General features: G+C 39.0%; 1 protein-coding gene across 2 annotated transcripts; it reads left to right on the top strand.

Annotated features, from left to right (window-relative positions):
* Positions 1–8,469: 8,469 nt before the first annotated feature.
* On the top strand, positions 8,470–14,400 carry LOC121741549 (homeobox-leucine zipper protein REVOLUTA-like). Of its 2 annotated transcripts, XM_042134377.1 has the most exons (19): positions 8,470–9,807; positions 10,087–10,240; positions 10,471–10,550; positions 10,669–10,759; positions 10,874–10,969; positions 11,049–11,162; positions 11,248–11,331; positions 11,454–11,609; positions 11,691–11,765; positions 11,854–11,960; positions 12,084–12,258; positions 12,370–12,555; positions 12,655–12,735; positions 12,821–12,955; positions 13,045–13,379; positions 13,465–13,570; positions 13,711–13,860; positions 13,931–14,094; positions 14,186–14,400. In XM_042134377.1, the coding sequence occupies exons 1-18, from the start codon at positions 9,578–9,580 to the stop codon at positions 14,078–14,080; spliced, it is 2,505 nt and encodes an 834-aa protein (XP_041990311.1). In that variant the 5' UTR covers positions 8,470–9,577; the 3' UTR covers positions 14,081–14,094; positions 14,186–14,400. The 2 variants fall into 2 exon arrangements, with proteins under 2 accessions (XP_041990311.1, XP_041990310.1); XM_042134376.1 differs by having other exon boundaries at positions 13,931–14,400.
* The last annotated feature ends 3,854 nt before the right edge of the window (positions 14,401–18,254 follow it).

Genomic DNA, 18,254 nt, shown 5'->3' with positions numbered 1-18,254 from the left:
TGTCGCTTTAGAAAAGCAGAACTTGGCGTTTTTTAATATATCACTATCACAATTCACTTTCTTTAATTGTTTTTAATTGGATTTCACAACTTTTTTTTATTTAATAAAATATATTCACAACTCCGCATTCATTCTTTTACATTATTAATAGATTTCACATATTTTATTTATTTATTACTAATATAGTATTAAAACTAAATTAAATATACAAATTAAATAAAAATATGAAACTTATTAAAATTAAAAAAAATGATTAGATTAATTTAATTACAATTTTATACCAAATTCAAATTAAATTCATGTGTTATATGTTATCGCATGTGAATACAATTCTTATGCTAATGAAATTCATATGTTAATAAAAAGGCAAGGAAGAAACAAGAATTGAAAAAAATGAAAAAAATACTTAAAAATTTAGATTAAGGGGGATTCACTTTTGAATCAACAATTTCCAATTTTCAACAAAGCACCACGTCTACCACTAAGCTATGCATTTATTTTGTAGATTCAAACCCCACAATTAAAAAAAATGTAAGATTCATATAAAACAAAATCTATTTAGAACATAATTACTAACGCTAATCGCAAAAATTATCTCCACGGAAAAGGAACATTTATCGCAATTGATTCAAAATTTCAAATCAACGCAATATCACATATACAACAAGCACAAGTGTGTACAAGTTTAGAAAATGATACCATTTGAAAAGGATTAAGTGTGTACAAGTTTAGAAAATGATACCATTTGAAAAGGATTAAGTGTGTACAAGTTTAGAAAATGATACCATTTGAAAAGGATTAAGTTAAGTGTGTACAAGTTTAGAAAATGATTAGCATTGTGCAATTAATGTCGATCGTGACAATATTGTCCCACGCATTAAATGAACATATCATTAAAAGAAACGGTTACTATAAATTCATAAGCACCGTAACACTACTTTAAAAGGAAATATACACCCAAATTCAACAAAATCCAGCATTGGCAATTATGTTGTACCAACAATAAGGGTACATCTAAATTACGCTTAAACAATGCTAAAGGCAAAAAAACATCCATGGGAAGCCAGAGTTTGAATTTATCCCAATTTCATACTAGTATTAAAAAGTAGTACTGCTCCTATCAATTTATTTAAATAAATGCTTGAGATTACAGTCTTGAAAGTGATTGGGACTTTACAAGGGTAAAAAGTGAGAATAAAAAGTGAAAGTTACAAGCATATGTTCAAAATTCTCTGCACATAATATCAGCTGCAGAGATTAAGTTGAGACTGCTATTTATGAAAGAGTTAGTACACTAGTATATAAATACTTATATGTAGTGAGGGTTGATCAGTCATATCATCAAGACAAAAAACAAATATTGGTAGTACAACATAAATTAATAATCGCTAACTAACTGGACATGACGCCACTGTCGCTATTCACCAAATAAATCTTCTAAGAGCATCTCCAATGGCGGACGTCCGGTCGGACATCCGCGACGGGCGATCGGGACGTCCGCCATTGTGGCGTTTCAACTGGGACACGGACGTCCCGTAAGGACGTCGGATGTCCTCGGACGTTGCGGCGACGGGAGGGAGGGCGTCCGCCATTGTGGCGTGAGTCGGACGTCCGGGTCGGATGTCCGGTATATTAATTTTTTTTTAAAACTCTATATATACGGCTCGTTGAACTTCATTTCATTCGCACCACTTGTGTTAACAAGTTTCTCTCTCTACATCTCTATTTTCAAGTATATCTACAATGGCTAGTGACAGTGATAGCGAGGATGGATTGGAGGTCGCTGTGGAAGGTGCGATAGATAGACTGCTACACCAGAGGGAGCAGCGGCGGCAGTACATCGGCCGATCCGTCGTCGAACTATAATACCCCGTGACCACATTGCTGCACATATTCGGTTGTATCAGGACTACTTCGCTCCGCAGCTGCGTTTTGGGGATGCCTTATTCCAGCGACGTTTTAGGATGCATCGTCCGCTGTTTATGCATATCGTGGGTGCTTTAGAGAGAAGATACTTGTATTTTAGGATCAGGGAGGATGCAGCTGGCAAACCCGGACTCACGCCCTTACAGAAGTGCACTGTCGCAATCAGACAACTGGCGTACGGAGGCGCGGCCGACATGTTCGACGAGTACCTCCACATTGGCGAGTCGACAGCCGTCGAGTGTCTGTAGAATTTTTGCGCGGGCGTGAGAGCGATATTCGGTGAGCGGTATCTTCAGAGTCCGAGCCCCGAAGATTGCCAGAGTCTGATAGATATGCATGGGTCGGTGCACGGGTTCCCTGTGATGTTGGGCAGCATAGATTGTATGCATTGGGAGTGGAATAACTGCCCCGCCGCCTGGAAGGGGATGTACACTACTGGCTTCAAAGCCAAGCATCCCACGATGATCCTTGAAGCTGTAGCTGACTACCGGCTGTGGATATGGCATGTTTATTTTGGGGTCGCTGGGTCGAACAACGACATCAACGTTCTCCAGTCGTCGCCCCTGTTCAATGCTCAGTGCAATGGCGTTGGTCCCGCCATCAGTTTCGTCGCCAACGGCAACCAGCACAATATGGGATACTATTTGGCGGGTGGGATATACCCAAACTGGCCCGTCTTTGTGAAGACAATCAAGCATCCGCTCGGACAAAAGAAGTCATACTTTGCGAGCCGTCAGGAAGCAGCGCGCAAGGATGTGGAGCGGGCATTTGGTGTGCTCCAGAGTCGATGGGCGGTAGTCAAGGGTCCTGCACGGCAGTGGTATATTCCCAACATCGGCGATGTCATGTACGCATGTATCATAATGCACAACATGATTGTCGAAAATGAAGCTGCGGAACTGACTCAGTGGACCAATGAAGATGATATGGGTGCAGGTCCAAGTCACGGCGTGGCCACCGCGAATGTGAATATGGGGGTACCTCATGGAGAGGTCGAGCGGATGTGTGCATTTGCCGACATGCGGCAAACAGATGCCCATGTTCGACTTCAGAACGATATTATCGAAGAGGTTTGGACTCGGAAAGGTTGACGTTGATGTTAGTACTTTTTTGTTTTATTACTATGTAATTTTTTTTCAAATCATGTATGTTTTTTTTAAATGAAGTTGTTAATTTTTCCCGTCCGTATTCGTGTTGAAATTTTATTTCCGTAAACGTAAATTGCTTTATTTGTGAATTTGTGATTTTTTTTATTGCGGGAAGTCCTAGTGGGAAGAGCGATAGGAAGGGCGGATTGTGAAGGGGATGTCCTAGTGACGTGGCAGTGGGATGAGAAGTCCTAGTGACGTGGCAGGAGGTGTTTTTGGGAAGTCCTAGTGGATGTCCTAGTGGGACATCCGCCCACTGGAGATGCTCTAATCTTCCCCAAATATTTTTGGCCCTCTATGGATTATCCATGTATATTTAGTCAATTATCACCAATACTCTATGTGTGTATATGTATTTAGAAGCAAGGAAAGAATTAATGTAGTAAGATTTTTATATGGATGGTATCTTTCGTTAACAAATACTTTCATTTTTTTAATAAAGTAAGAGCTCAAATCAAAGAATGGTGAACAATAGTTCAATAATAAAACCAGACGAAGTTATACGAACATAAACTAGCCAAGTCCAACGAAAACTTGGTGCTAACACGAAAAAAAAACAGATAAAAATGGCACACAATCCCTCGTCTTAAGCACACACCACACACATCAAAACCACGAAGCAAGCAATGCTAAGGATAAAAGCACTAAACAACAGTTGAAGGCAAAAAAATGTAACATCTATAGTAGTCTTTGAATGTACCCTTGGTATTATCTTTGCTATAAATCCATATTCTAATATTGATCAACTCATATATTTGCCACTGTGTGAACTAAGTATGAAGAATAACTTTTGACACCTCCCTTTAATCTATGACCTAGCTTCCACTAACCATCTTCTCCACCTCCCAATTTGGGATCGATCTTCTCAAATAATTTTGTTATTAATTAAGCCATTATATGGACCGTGTTGTATTACCTTAAACAAAAGAATAGAACAACAACCACATCACCTTATAAAAATAATTTTATTATCAACTTTATTAATCTGATTTTAGTAGTACTTGTTTTAAATTTTCAATCGATGCTGAGTATCGAGAAAACCTGCATGGTAATTGAATAATAGTATTGTGTAGAAACATCGTTTTGCCATACATAATAAAATTGGCATTCGAAACTCTTTTTCAAGGAATGTATCTGCACTCCACATAATTTCTCAGCATTTAATTAACATAATAACTTCATGCAACTTGACAATATTCATACAATTAGACATTTTATGGGTCCATTGTTGATCATATATTGATAAAATAAGATTTTATTTTTGTTGTTTGATACTCTACATGTTTTAATGAGCATACACATATACTTAAAATGGCGTGGCATGTATGTACTAAAAACTAATAATTAAAACTATGAAATAAATTAAATTTTAGTATGTCCTTGAAAAATTTTAACTGGAATATTAAATCACGAAATTACAATTTTTCTTAGCTATCACATCTACACACAAAATAATGTACTTTATCTATCCCACAAAAACATAGACATTTGAGACGCACCAGAATTAATTGATTGATAAACTAAAAGAGAGATAGAAAAAAAGTAATTATTGTATTGTTAGTGGAGAATGAGGTCCACCTTATTAGAGAAAAAGAAATCACCAAAAATAGAAGCAGATATTTTTACGAGATATCCAAAAAAATAGAAAATGTCCTTATTTTTATGAGACGGATAGAGTGTTTTATTAATATTCAAAATGAAAACATTTTGTTAAATTTTTTTTTCAGTTTTCTATTATTCCAAATAAAATTGATAAGTAGTACTCCCTCCGTCCCAGTTTAAGAGTCTTGCTTTGCCATTTCCGTCCGTCCCAGTTTAAAAGTCTCATTTAAAATTTATCATATTTGGACATAAAATTTAACCTCAGTGTTAATGAAATTTACACTCAAATGTCATTACGTTCGTAAAAATAAAATAAAACAAAATCCTAAACATACAAAAAGTCAAAAGGGTCTCACTTTTCACTACCCCACTTCAATTATTACACACTCCAACAACCACTATCTAACTTCATTTATTACACACTCCACCAATTTTTTAAAACCTATGTCATAACTAAATCTTACTTTTAAACTGGGACGGAGGGAGTAGTAGTATATTTTTCCTCCCCAGCTTGTCTCTTTTATACCTCAAATACTATTTTAGCCCACTTGTAGAGGCCGTCAACTACATTTAAGTTTGATATACTCTATTTTGGGTTGAACCCGCCCACAATGATATATTTTTAGGTCACTCTTTGCAGCAAAAAAACGATTATGTCGCCTTAGCGGCCCCCACACTCCGGCCCGACATCATGTGAGGGGATTCAATCAGGGTACGCAGTAGTCCGTTAAGGGGGAGGCCTTAACCCACTGGCTGCCAGGAGCCCATCTCCCAAGGCCTCACACTTGTGCATGAGAGATGGAAGCAACTACACGACAGCAGTGGGATTCGAACCCATGCTCATTGCAGCAAGATCTGCTCCTCCGTTGCCAACTGCGCTACGTCCTTGCGGGCATTTTTAGGCCACTCTTAAAATGACTCAAAGCTCCTCTCGTACCGAAACCATATCGGAAACACAGTCAACATATCAAGACATTACGAGCTCAACTTGAACTTGAGTCAACCTGGGCCCAACTCGAACATGGGTTATCTAGACTCGACCCAAGCCAACTTGGTGTTGATACCACTTGTAGGGACCGTCGATTGCATATTAGTAATATGATGGCGTCCGCTTTGGGCCAAGCACGCCCGCATGGATTTGTTTATGGGTCAATTTAAAAAGGCCCCAAACTAAATATAGTTGGACAACACTTATATATAGCTTCCAATTTCTCTATTTCATCCGATGTAGGATGACTTTGTAACCCAACAATATAAGTATATCATTGAATGTTGTTGTTTTGTCCATATATATATATATATATTTCTGACTAACACACAACCTCGATTTCGCTGAAATTAAGAATTATAAAAATTGCATCAGGTAAAAAAAATGTGATTTCATCTGTTCAAAAGGTGATTTATGTAGTTCACTTTTCAAAATATGTGGGAGCAAGTAAAATTTAATCAAAACTTAATGATTTAATTGAAAAAACGTTATCGCTATTTTATCTTCTCATTGTTTTTTTCTGCGCAAATACTTTGGTTGACATATCAACATTGATTTCGCCCAAAATTAAAAAAAAAAATCATTTTTTGCAAACTTAGAGCATCCACAACCGTGCTCTTGTCAGCGGCACGGTTGTGGGCCCGACCCCACTTTTTCTACCTGCTTTCTGGCAAGGGCACAACACCCACAGTTGTGCTCTTCCGCAAGGACGAGCACAATTAATTTAAAATTCAATTAAACAAAAACATTTCCATAATACTAAAATTCATTAAAAAACCACAATAATTATTACAAATTACAAATAAAATAAAAAAGACATAATTAAAATCCTAAAAATTAAAAATTACATAATTAAAATACTAAAAATTTAAAATTACATAATTAAACTCCTAAAAATTAAAAATTACATAATTATTGGCTAATATTACCCGAGGAAGACTACTCATCCGGCGGCACTAACCCCAATTGTTTTTGGAGACCCAATATCATACTCTCGTGCGTTTGAAGTTGCGTGGGGGTCATAGTTGACCTATCGGTCATATTGAGTTGGTGTAAGAGCATCCACAGCGAGTTGTTCGGGGGTGGAGGTGGCACATAGGGAGCGGGTTCGGGAGCGGGGGCAGATGGAGTCGCGGCGCAACAGCGGTCGGCCGCCGCTTTCTTCCCTCCTTGCGGTCGGCGTCGGGAACCGCTTGGTTCGGCGTCGGGGCTACCCAAGTTAGCTCCGGCGAGTTGGCTAGCCACTTCTTCGGAGCCGGCGTCGGATAGAGATACCGATCTTGACCGTTTGGAGGAGCCGCTAGAGGAGGATGTTACGCCTCCCATATACTTCGGGTGGAACCGCGTTTCCTGCCAAACGTTGAGGTACTTGAACGACTTGTCGTTCATGGATTGGTAGGTGCTCAGTGCGGCAGTGATGATATCGACCTCGCTCCGGCCGCTCCCGGCATTCCGCGTCTCCTGGAAGAAATAGCCATTGAACTTGCCAATTTCTTCGTTGGCTCGGCCGATGCAGTTGCGCACCATACTCTCGTTGCGCTCGATCGTTCCCGGCGGCCGGTTTGCATTGTAACGGCGAGAGACGCGCCACCAAAAGTGATCGCCGGATTGGTTCGTGCCAACCGCCGCATCTTCGGAGATTTCGAAGTACGCCTTGAACAATTTATCCATCTCCGCCGGAGTGTACGGTGTCCGGACACCGCTACGAGTAGGAGCCGGTGGAGTTTGGGAGGGGGCGGTCGGCCTAGGCTCCGGTGTCCACCCGTATCGCCCTTGGGAGACACATTGGTCGTCGATAGGGTATGGCCGGTAGCCACTCGGAACGACCGAATCTTGGGTTTGAGGAGAGGGAGAGGCCGAATATTCCATTTTCGGACTAGGAAACGGTTGTCCACCAAACCATTCGGGGTTCCAACCGTGAGAGGGAGGGTGGTCATCGCCTTGGCCGGACATTATTATGTTGTAGGGTATGAGAGAATGGAGATGAAAATGGATATGGGAGAATGAAGATGAGAATGGATATTGAAGAATGAAGATGAGAATTGTGTAGTTTGATGTAAATTTTTGGGTGTGAAAGTGGGGGTATTTATAGATGAAATTGTGTATTTTTGGGGAAAAAATAAAAAAAAAACTAAAAAGGTGTAAAAACGGTAATAAACGGATATATTTTTTTGGGGAAGTGAATTTTTTTTAATTTTTATCAGTTTTTTAAATTAAAAACCGATTTTAAATAAAAAAAAAAACATTTAAAAGCAACGGCTATGCCGGTGCCCAATCGCCCAACGCCACGTGTCCTGCTCGCTGGCGCGGCGCGAGCGCAGCAGCGGCGAGACACCACCGTGCCAGCAGCGCGGACGGACGCCGGCTCTTCAGCCACCGTTGTGGATGCTCTTAATTCTATCTACAACTACTTCTTTCCTGTTATTCTTCTTAATAAAGTGAAATAATTTAAAGTGACATACTGTTTTTTTTTTGAAAAATCGCATTAGTAAACAATTGAATAATTAATAAGGATAGGGTATACAAAATTTCCAGATAAATTTTAAAACTTGCAAAATAGGAGTAGTTGGAGTGTGGAGTCTAAAATTAAATGAAGATTAAGTTAAAAACGAAGTTGGTAATGTGAAAGGGGAGGGGGAGGTTAGCCGGTGGCAGAAGATCCTGTGAGGTGTGATTTGACAAAAGCATTTAAGGCAGACAATCGGAGGAAAATCTCGCCTTTGTGGGTCGTCCTAACACGTCATGTCAATCTTCTTTTTTATAATTAACCTCTCATTTTTATCATTTAATCAACCACTAATTACACTATACCACTCCCATCACATTTGGTGGCGTACACTTCGAAATTTAAAAATTAAAAAGAAAAAAGTAAATTGGTGAGGTGCAGGCAGGCGGCAGAAGCAGAGGGGGCTCTGCAGCAGTGTGCAAGCTCTGCAGCAGCCAACACCACCATCATCGCCATTTAAATTTGAACACACTTCTGCCCCATTTCCGATTTCCGAGCTACCCATTCCTTTCATTCTCTCTCTCCTCATAAAACACTCACCCACAACCCTACCTCTTCAAACCTACTAAGTCTATCTGAACCCACTATCTTTCTTCTTTTTTCTCTCCTCTCAATTTGAAATCCCTCCCTCCATCTGTCTTTGTTGTGTTTAATTTTATACCAAAAGAAAGAAATGTTGTGTCTATTTTCACATTTTTGTATTTCCATGTGTCATCTCTTTGAGCCCTTTTAACATGTCTACACTTTCAGTTTTCATTCCTGTGGTTCTTTGACGCTTTCAGACGCCTGCCTCTCTTCTTCTTGGAAAAAGGAGAGAAAGAGAGAGAGAGAGAGTGATTCATTTGGATGTGGTGTGATGTTTGAAGACCCTTGTGGGAAAAAAACCGATTCTTTTAGTTATTTCAGCTGGAAAATTTATTGGTTGAGCATCGGCTGCTGATAACATTACTAGTTTCTGAGTGTGAAGATATATTGGAGGATTCTGTGGGTAGGCAGTGCAGAAGAGGGGGGCTGTATTTTTGTTTCTTTCTGTGAACAAGTTGGTGGTTTCACCTTTCATTTGGTGAGAATTCAGGCCTTTTGGTGGTGAACAGATATAGTAATTTGTAACCGCTTTTTGCGCCAAGTCGTGCACGAAGGTGGTTTCTTGTGTGAAAAAGGGAAGAAGAGAACAGATTCATTTTGTCACTATGCATATCATTCTTTCACACAGGGCTACTTAGATTTCGTTGAGCAATTTGGCTCTTTCACCTTTTTCTCTTCTATTGTGAGCTAAGGCTGTTCAAGTGAAATCAGCAGGAAAAGTATTCTTGTCGAAAACTTCTCTCCCTGCTTCAGAGGATTTTGTATAAAGCTGCAAGCTTTATCCAAGATACTACCTTTGGACTTTCTTCAAGTTTTGAAAAAATGGCTATGGTGGCACATCTTCACCGGGAGGATAGCAGTGGGAGCATTAGTAAACATCTTGATACCGGAAAGTATGTCCGGTACACGGCGGAGCAGGTGGAGGCGCTGGAGAGGGTGTATGCTGAGTGTCCGAAGCCGAGCTCTCTACGCCGGCAGCAGCTGATTCGGGAGTGCCCTATTCTTTCAAACATTGAAGCCAAGCAAATCAAAGTCTGGTTTCAGAATCGGAGGTATGTTATAACAGCAGCCTCTTTGTTGATATTCATTTTTGGGTGCTTTATTTGATGGGGTTTTGATTCTTGTTAAGAATAGATTTTCTGGTGGTTTTGACTTTGGATGTGAATGACTGAATGTACTCCATTTGATTAGGTTTTCAGAAATATGGGATCCTTTTGATGTTCAAGTGTTGTTGTGTGGTGCATTATAGTTATGAGTGTGATTCAATGTTGGAATGTACTAGTATTTGTTTGCTGGGGTGAGAGAGATGAATGTTTGTGAAACGAATTTAGGTGTCGAGAGAAGCAGCGAAAGGAATCTACTAGACTCCAAAGTGTGAATAGAAAATTGTCTGCAATGAACAAGCTGCTGATGGAGGAAAACGACCGCCTCCAGAAGCAGGTTTCACAGCTGGTGTGCGAGAATGGATACATGCGGCAGCACTTGGTATGCTGTCTTCCCTTTTTTTTCGTCATCAATGTTCTTGATATTAGTTGCTTGAATAGAAGATGTTGCTGTTGCTATATTAGTTATGCGTCCCATGAAAATGTTCTTCTCTCTTAAACGCCTATTAGTCTTTCTAAGAGTTTGAATATCGGTATAATTGCTCGTTTGAGATGCTGGACAAACAAATTTATGTAATTTGAATCCTTTTCTGTTGCTAATAATTCCTACAGGGGCCTGCCACTGATGTGAGTTGTGAGTCAGCTGTCACGACTCCTCAGCATTCTATTCGAGATGCTAGCAACCCTGCTGGGTAGTTTCATCAACTTGTTTCTTTTCTGTTGCTATATGATCTCTAACACTACGGCTGCTGAATGATGGAAAGTTCTTTGTTTGGACTAACAATTTCCTTTCTTCATTGCCTTTGGCAGACTCCTCTCGATCGCTGAGGAGACATTGACAGAGTTCCTTTCAAAGGCTACAGGAACTGCTGTTGATTGGGTCCAGATGCCTGGGATGAAGGTTTGTGCGGTGTTATGATTGAATCCATCATTTTATTACCTTCCATTAAATTTCATAGAGTTATCCTTTTCATATGACGGTTCGACTTAAGCAAATTTTGTTATTTATTGTCAGCCTGGTCCGGGTTCGGTTGGGATCTTTGCCATTTCACAAAGTTGTAGTGGAGTGGCAGCACGAGCCTGCGGTCTTGTGAGTCTAGAACCTATAAAGGTAATCGATGTTGCTAGGTTCTTGTGTTATATTTTTCCATCTTTTAGGTCTCTGACTAATGAATTTTTGACTTTTACAGATTGCAGAGATCCTTAAAGATCGTCCTACTTGGTTCCGTGACTGTCGGAGCCTTGAGGTTTTCACTATGTTCCCTGCAGGAAATGGTGGAACCATTGAGCTGCTGTATACACAGGTTAATTTAGTGACAAAGTTCATACTAAGTTTCTCTCTTCCTTTGTTACCTTGTTGGAAAACTCACAACAGTTGATTGTTTTCAGACGTACGCCCCAACTACTCTGGCTCCTGCCCGTGATTTTTGGACTCTGAGATACACAACCACGTTGGACAATGGCAGCCTTGTAGTATGTATTTTTTCTGAATTAGCAAGTGTTGCTTGTTTTAGATGATTCTTACATGGCAGCTAGATTGTGTTTTTCTTATTTTTGATGTTCACACTGACTCCCCCCTTTTTTGGTCAATTAAGGTATGTGAGAGGTCGCTTTCTGGTACTGGGTCTGGGCCAAACGCAGCTGCAGCTTCACAGTTTGTGAGAGCTGAAGTGTTTCCATCCGGATATTTGATCCGGCCTTGTGACGGTGGAGGTTCCATTATTCATATTGTAGACCACCTTAGTCTCGAGGTTATAATCTTCAACTTACTTTGCGGGCTATACTTTTTCTCTGATGGCTATTCTTTACCAACATTTTTGCCCATTGTCTAGGCGTGGAGTGTGCCGGAGGTACTGCGCCCACTTTATGAATCTTCGAAAGTGCTAGCGCAGAAGACAACTATAGCTGTGAGTACAATGAGTATAAGCCCGAGATTTGATAGAAACGTGTCTTGATGTGCTTGTCATTAATAAGCTCTGTTACTTCAACATGCAGGCGATAAAATATATCCGGCAGATAGCTCAGGAGATGAGTGGTGAGATCGTATATGGTCTTGGCAGGCAACCGGCTGTTCTACGCACTTTCAGCCAGAGGTTAAGCAGGTGATTCGCTTTTATGTTTCTCAAAATCGTAAACGTTGCAAATATAATCTGGCTATACAAATATGCACCAATCTTTACACATACACCACATCTAAGAATATGAGAGTGATTACCAATCTGCAGAGGCTTTAATGATGCGGTTAATGGGTTCAACGATGATGGATGGTCCATATTAAACTGCGACGGTGCTGAAGATGTGGTGGTCGCCATCAGTTCTGGGAAAAACTTGAATAGTGGGTTGAACGCTCTTCCCATGCTCGGAGGAGTTCTCTGTGCTAAAGCATCTATGCTACTACAGGTGTGTTATTCAATGACCACCAAATATCAGAGATGTAAATGCAACTTTATAGGATTGCGTCATTTACTTATTTTACTAACCCTATGCTGATTCTGTGCTTTTACGTATCAGAATGTCCCTCCAGCCGTGCTGGTTCGCTTCCTACGGGAGCATCGATCAGAGTGGGCGGACTTCAACATTGATGCCTATGCTGCTGCATCATTGAAAAACACCTATGCTTACCCAGGGATGAGGCCCACTAAATTTACCGGAAGCCAAATTATCATGCCTCTAGGACATACTATTGAACATGAAGAGGTCTGTGTTTTCCTACAGTAGAATTGCCGACCGTAACTCCATGGCATATATAAACTGTCCTACATATGGAGAAACTAATAATCAAAATTTCCATTGCAGATGCTTGAAGTAATTCGATTGGAAGGACATCTACTCAGTCATGAAGATGCTTTTATGTCGAGGGATATTCATCTTTTGCAGGTGTGTTTTTTGGGAAATGATGATGGTTTATAGAAGCTGGTGATCTCTTTGTGCCTGACATTTTGGAAATGGTCCTCATCTGTAGATGTGTAGTGGAATAGATGAGAGTGCTGTTGGAGCCTGCTCCGAGCTTGTTTTTGCACCAATCGACGAGATGTTTCCAGATGATGCGCAGTTGCTGCCTTCTGGTTTTCGGATAATCCCACTCGATCCAAAACCAGTTGAGTTGCTAAATCAACTCCCTATGTGCAATACTTGTGATTTTGTTTTTAGTCGTTTGCATTTCATAACATCTTAACAATCTAGCAGGGTGACTTGCAAGAATCATTAGCCTTGCTCAAAACGCTAGATTTGACGTCAAGTCTCGAAGTTGGCCCAGCCACGAGCAGCCATGGGAAAATTGCTGGAGGTGCCTACAGTGCCCGGTCTATTCTGACTATCGCATTCCAGTTCCCTTTTGAGAGCAATTTGCAGGATAATGTTGCTTCAATGGCACGCCAGTATGTTCGTAGCGTGATTTCCTCTGTGCAGAGGGTTGCCATGGCTATCTCTCAGTCGGGAGTAAGTCCTTCGATAGGCTCAAAGCTATCTCCAGCCTCGCCAGAAGCTGTGACCCTCGCACATTGGATCTGTCAAAGCTATAGGTATAGTGATTGTTGTACATCCTTCCATTAGTTCCTGTTCAGCAAAACACACACTTACATGCAACACTCCGGTCTTTCTTTACAGCCTTCATACTGGGGCAGAGTTGCTTGCTGTGGAATCTTCGAGTAGTGAAGCACTGTTGAAAACGCTTTGGCATCACCAAGACGCCATCTTATGCTGCTCATTGAAGGTACATGCGGCTCTAAGATAATCTTTAAACATTCTTGTTAGGTAGCCAATACCGTTATTGCAAAACACTTGATGCACGCTGTTCATAGCTGAATATGTGTTTACAAGTGGTGAGATTGAAATGTCGGTTGTGATTGTCAGGCGGTGCCTGTGTTCACGTTTGCGAACCAAGCAGGGCTGGATATGCTGGAGACAACACTAGTTTCGCTGCAAGATATTACTCTAGACAAGATATTCGACGATGCTGGGCGGAAGGGGTTGTTCTCGGAGTTGGCCAAGATCACGCAACAGGTGAGTTAGTCCGGCTGCTTTCAATCATAATCACGAATGCAAGTAGTAGTTTATGTTATTTTATATGCAGGGGTCCACTCACTTGCCGGGTGGCATCTGTATGTCGACAATGGGGCGCCATGTCTCGTACGAGCAGGCTGTCGTGTGGAAGGTGTTTGCGGCGGAGGACACCACGGTGCACTGCCTTGCCTTGTCCTTTGTGAATTGGTCCTTTGTGTGAATCAAGTTTTGAGGGTTTGTGTCTTAATTTATTTGAAATTGCTGGGATTTATGTTCTGCTGTAGTGTTGTCTCTCATCTTGTTCAGTTTTGAAAATGCATTGCAGAGAGAGAGAGAGAGATGTATGCGATTCACAACTCCTCAATTCAAGTAATTATTTGTTTGTCTACAAATGAAAATGAGGGGTGGTAGTACAACTATAAAGGAAACATAAACTAGTGTACTTTCAAAATCACAATCACACACTCCAAGCTTTGGAGTAGCAACGCCCTATCTATTTGTGGTGTTGCAATAAAATGAACTCATATTAGTTGATGTTAATTGTCAAGTGTTTTACTAGCTATCACTATTCACTTGTGTTTGCATGATTGATTTTGAATACATTTGCAATATTAATTTTTAACAAAAGATTATTTAGAACAAATTTCACTATTGACTATTGACCATTCAATAACAGTTTGTGACATAGATATAATTGATTCATGTTGTGCATATGTGATCAATTTTTTTATTTTGGAATGTCCAAACTCAAGAAGTAATTGATTTCTTTTAAATGAGAAATAATATTTTATTCACTTTTATTGTATTTTATACTTTTTTTTCTAATTTATATTTTCTTATCTAACTATTTAATTTAACTCAATAAATACGAGTATTATTTTTTCTTGAACTTCATGTCGAATGTAGTACAAATATTTTATTTTTTCTGAAATATAAGAATTTTGACTAAAATTTAGTATTTCTTGCAAATCTTTAAATTTTGAGGTGTGATGGAATATGTTGGTCCAGAAACGCACCATAATTACTGAACTAAGAATTAAATAATTGACTATTACAAATAACACGTGAATCTGATTCAGAATTATTGTGTCGACTCAATAATTTTGCCCTTATTAATGTAAGGTACAAAATTCGATTCCTATTGATATTATACTCCTTTCGTCCTTGAAATATAGACTTATTATTTGATGTAAATGTAAATAGATTGTAGGTTCAAGTTGTAAATAAGTAGGAATGTAATGGTAATAATTTAAGAAAAACTTTTTATTTATAAAATAAGACTAGTTTTTTTGAATATATGAAAATAGTAAAATGAGACTGATACGACTTTCCGTAGGAGGAGGAAGTAGCAACCCCAACTTACTGCTTTTGATTTACTTTTCCTCGCATTCTCACTAGTCCACTTTGAAGGGGTTGGCAGCGGAAGCATGCGTTCTAACGGATCACATATACAGATCTATTTTGTAGATTATTTAGACAAACTCTATTCGCGTAATTATCACATGCATCATGCTCATAACTTGAATTTCAAACATGCTTTAGCACAAAAATCCCTAAAACATGCTTGCTACGAAGTGAGCCAATTTACCTCGTTGATTCTCCAAAGAATCGTCGATTGCTCGCGCCTTCTCCACGATGATCTTCAATACTAGACCACAAATCTTCTGACTGGTGTCCCGAACTGTATTCTGACATCAGGGTGGGCTGATCTTATCGAAACACTAGGACTCGAATAAAGAAGACATAACTTTCTCACGGAGGAGGAGCTGAAAAACTTACGGAGGAGAGATGAGAAATTTTCGTCCCCTACCCTGTATATGTGAGGGACGAAATTTTCATCAAATAAAAATTATCTTTTCTGTCTCTTTTATTCTCCTATTTATAATAGTTCATATTGAGCCCAGTCAGGGATCTATGGAAGGTTTTTGGTATGGGCTCCCCCAATTAGCTTTTTACTAATTAAATTGAACCCACAATTTAATACAAGCTTATATTGGAATATTACGAGCAGCCACTACAGAAGTAATATTGAACTCCCCATCCAAATCCGAAATTATAAGTATTCCGGGTTTCCATTCTGTTTATTATTTATTTCCCGCGCTTAAGATATAAATGTCCATTAATTAATTAAAGTCTGCTATGGACTTAATTAATTAACATTTTATTAATTCCAAGAGTAGACTTAGCAAGAAACACTTATTTATTATTCATAGAGTAATAAAACTCCAACTGACCAGTTTCCGAATAATAAAACCTTGTTCAAGCTCCTCTTGAGGACATTATCAAACGAGACTCACCTCGTGCACGATTCAACATAATAGCAATCCTAGCACCGCTAGATAATGATCACCACTACCCAATATACCTGGATTGTTGGGTGACGAAAAACCCGCACCTTTGGTAAGTCAAAGTAGTAGATATTCAATGTCGTATGCTCAATGCTAACGTATGTAGATTAAGAAATAGATATTTATCAAGACCTCGTCTTTCAGTAGAAAGCATAAAGACTCGTCTTGCTGTTAGATCCTTTCAGTGCTATACCACACCAACGTCATCTTATTTCAATAAGACTTAGAAATAATCGGACTGACATTGCAACCTTTCACGATAGGTAGGCAAAGCCTATCTAGGTTGTGAAATTCTTCTTTTTCTTTTGCAAAACATTGCATAGAACCGACTGTAGTTACCTTAAAGTGGACGACGCTCACAACCAGTCTACTAAGCAAAGTACTTAGGCTTTGTTTACTTCCTATGCATTTAAATGTTTATAAAACATCTTATAAACGCACAAGCAAACACAATGTAATAATATATTGATTCTATTCGTGCAAACTGCTCGAATGATACTGAATCGGTTCAAAAGTGGATTGTAGAGTTTTTCCGTACACAAGCAAGATTCTATTCGTGCGAAGTCACTCGAAACATGCTTTTCAGTATACTAACCCTAATACACTTTGTGCTTAAATTGTGAAATTTCATCTTTGCCTTTTACGAATCAAACCCAATTAAATTTAAGTCCCTACCACACTTTAAACTAATGTAAATGGGAGTTAGTGGCGAGGCGAAGCCATAACATTCATTATTAACAACGGAAAAGGCAAACATTTGGTGGGAGACTATCCGAATTCAAAAGATAGAGCATCCGCAACACATCTCTTAACCGTCTCTTATCTCGTCTCTCCGAGACGAGACGCGTTGCAGTGTCCCGTCTCGTCTCTGTCTTGCCGAGACGCTCGTCCCTCCGAGACGGCTGGCGCGCGCTGGCGCTAGGCGTGACGCCCACTCGCGGGCCGGCGAGTGGGCGTCGTCACGCTGACGCAATATATAATTTTTTAAAAAAATTCGATTTTAATAATAAAATAAAATAAAATAAAAAATGAAATGTGTTTTTTATAATTTAAAAATTGTATAATTCAGTTTTATAATTTCTATAAAATTGTATTTTAAATTATGTAATTTTTATTTTTTAAGGATTTTAATTATGTGTTTTTTTTTTTGTTTTTTTGAATTTTAAGTTGTAATTTTATTTTATTTAATGAAGTGTGTTTTTATTAATTAAATTTGTTGGAAATAAAAATAAAAAATGAAATTGAATGAATAGCTAATGGATGATATGATTAAGAGATGGTTAAGAGATGAAGGGTTGTAGGTGCTGTCTCTTAGTTAAGAGATGTGATGAAAAGTACAGTGAGGCCAATGAATAGTGAAGAGATGAGACGGTTAAGAGACAGCGTTAAGGATGACCTAATCCCATCCCACATGACTAGATCGACATTGCGAGGACATATCTGGAATTTCAAATATTTTAATTATTGGGCTGGGATCGCACGTGACCATCGCTTTTCACGTAGATCTTGCATGCACTGTTGCATCTATCATTTTGTTTTGATAGTATATTATATTATATGTATGGATTATCTACTACTAATATTTTCGAAAGTGGGTTCAGTAATGTAAATTAATTTATCGATTAACTCACGTTAGTCGAAACTAATGACTAGTTTATTGTGCATGTTTTAAAGTTTCAAGCCGAAACCAGTGAATCGATGATTAGATTGAAAAATTTAATTAGTTGTTTAAGACAATTTGGCCACACAAATAAACTGCTATCAATTTTAAATAACCATTATGAATATTATGTATTGATTTAATTGTTGAAAATTTAGTTGTGAATGATGTACAAAACCATAGTACAATTTTTGTGGTTGAAAAATACTAAAATACTATTTTGAACTTTTTTAATCACCGATGCAAAATGAACTTGCATCCAATACATTCCCCTCTTCTCAATTCAGTGTAAGATTCACTGTTCAAATTTGAGTTCGATTGTTATTTATAAAGTAATGGTCTATAAATCACAAATTCTGGGCGAAATTAATATTTATCACCAACTT

Source organism: Salvia splendens, chromosome 7 (assembly GCF_004379255.2).
Source record: "Salvia splendens isolate huo1 chromosome 7, SspV2, whole genome shotgun sequence".
NCBI classification, from domain to species: Eukaryota; Viridiplantae; Streptophyta; class Magnoliopsida; order Lamiales; family Lamiaceae; genus Salvia; species Salvia splendens.
The sequence above is the reverse complement of the archived record's forward strand: the minus strand, read 5'-3'. Positions and strand labels throughout refer to the sequence as shown.

What these genes read in the sequence shown, in the direction of transcription:
- LOC121741549 (XM_042134377.1), top strand. Translation starts at nt 9,578, where the DNA reads ATGGCTATGGTGGCACATCTTCACCGGGAGGATAGCAGTGGGAGCATT. An exon ending in GATGCTAGCAACCCTGCTGG is followed by an intron (nt 10,551 to 10,668) that starts GTAGTTTCATCA and finishes TGCCTTTGGCAG; the next exon opens with ACTCCTCTCGATCGCTGAGG. An exon ending in GGGATATTCATCTTTTGCAG is followed by an intron (nt 12,736 to 12,820) that starts GTGTGTTTTTTG and finishes CCTCATCTGTAG; the next exon opens with ATGTGTAGTGGAATAGATGA.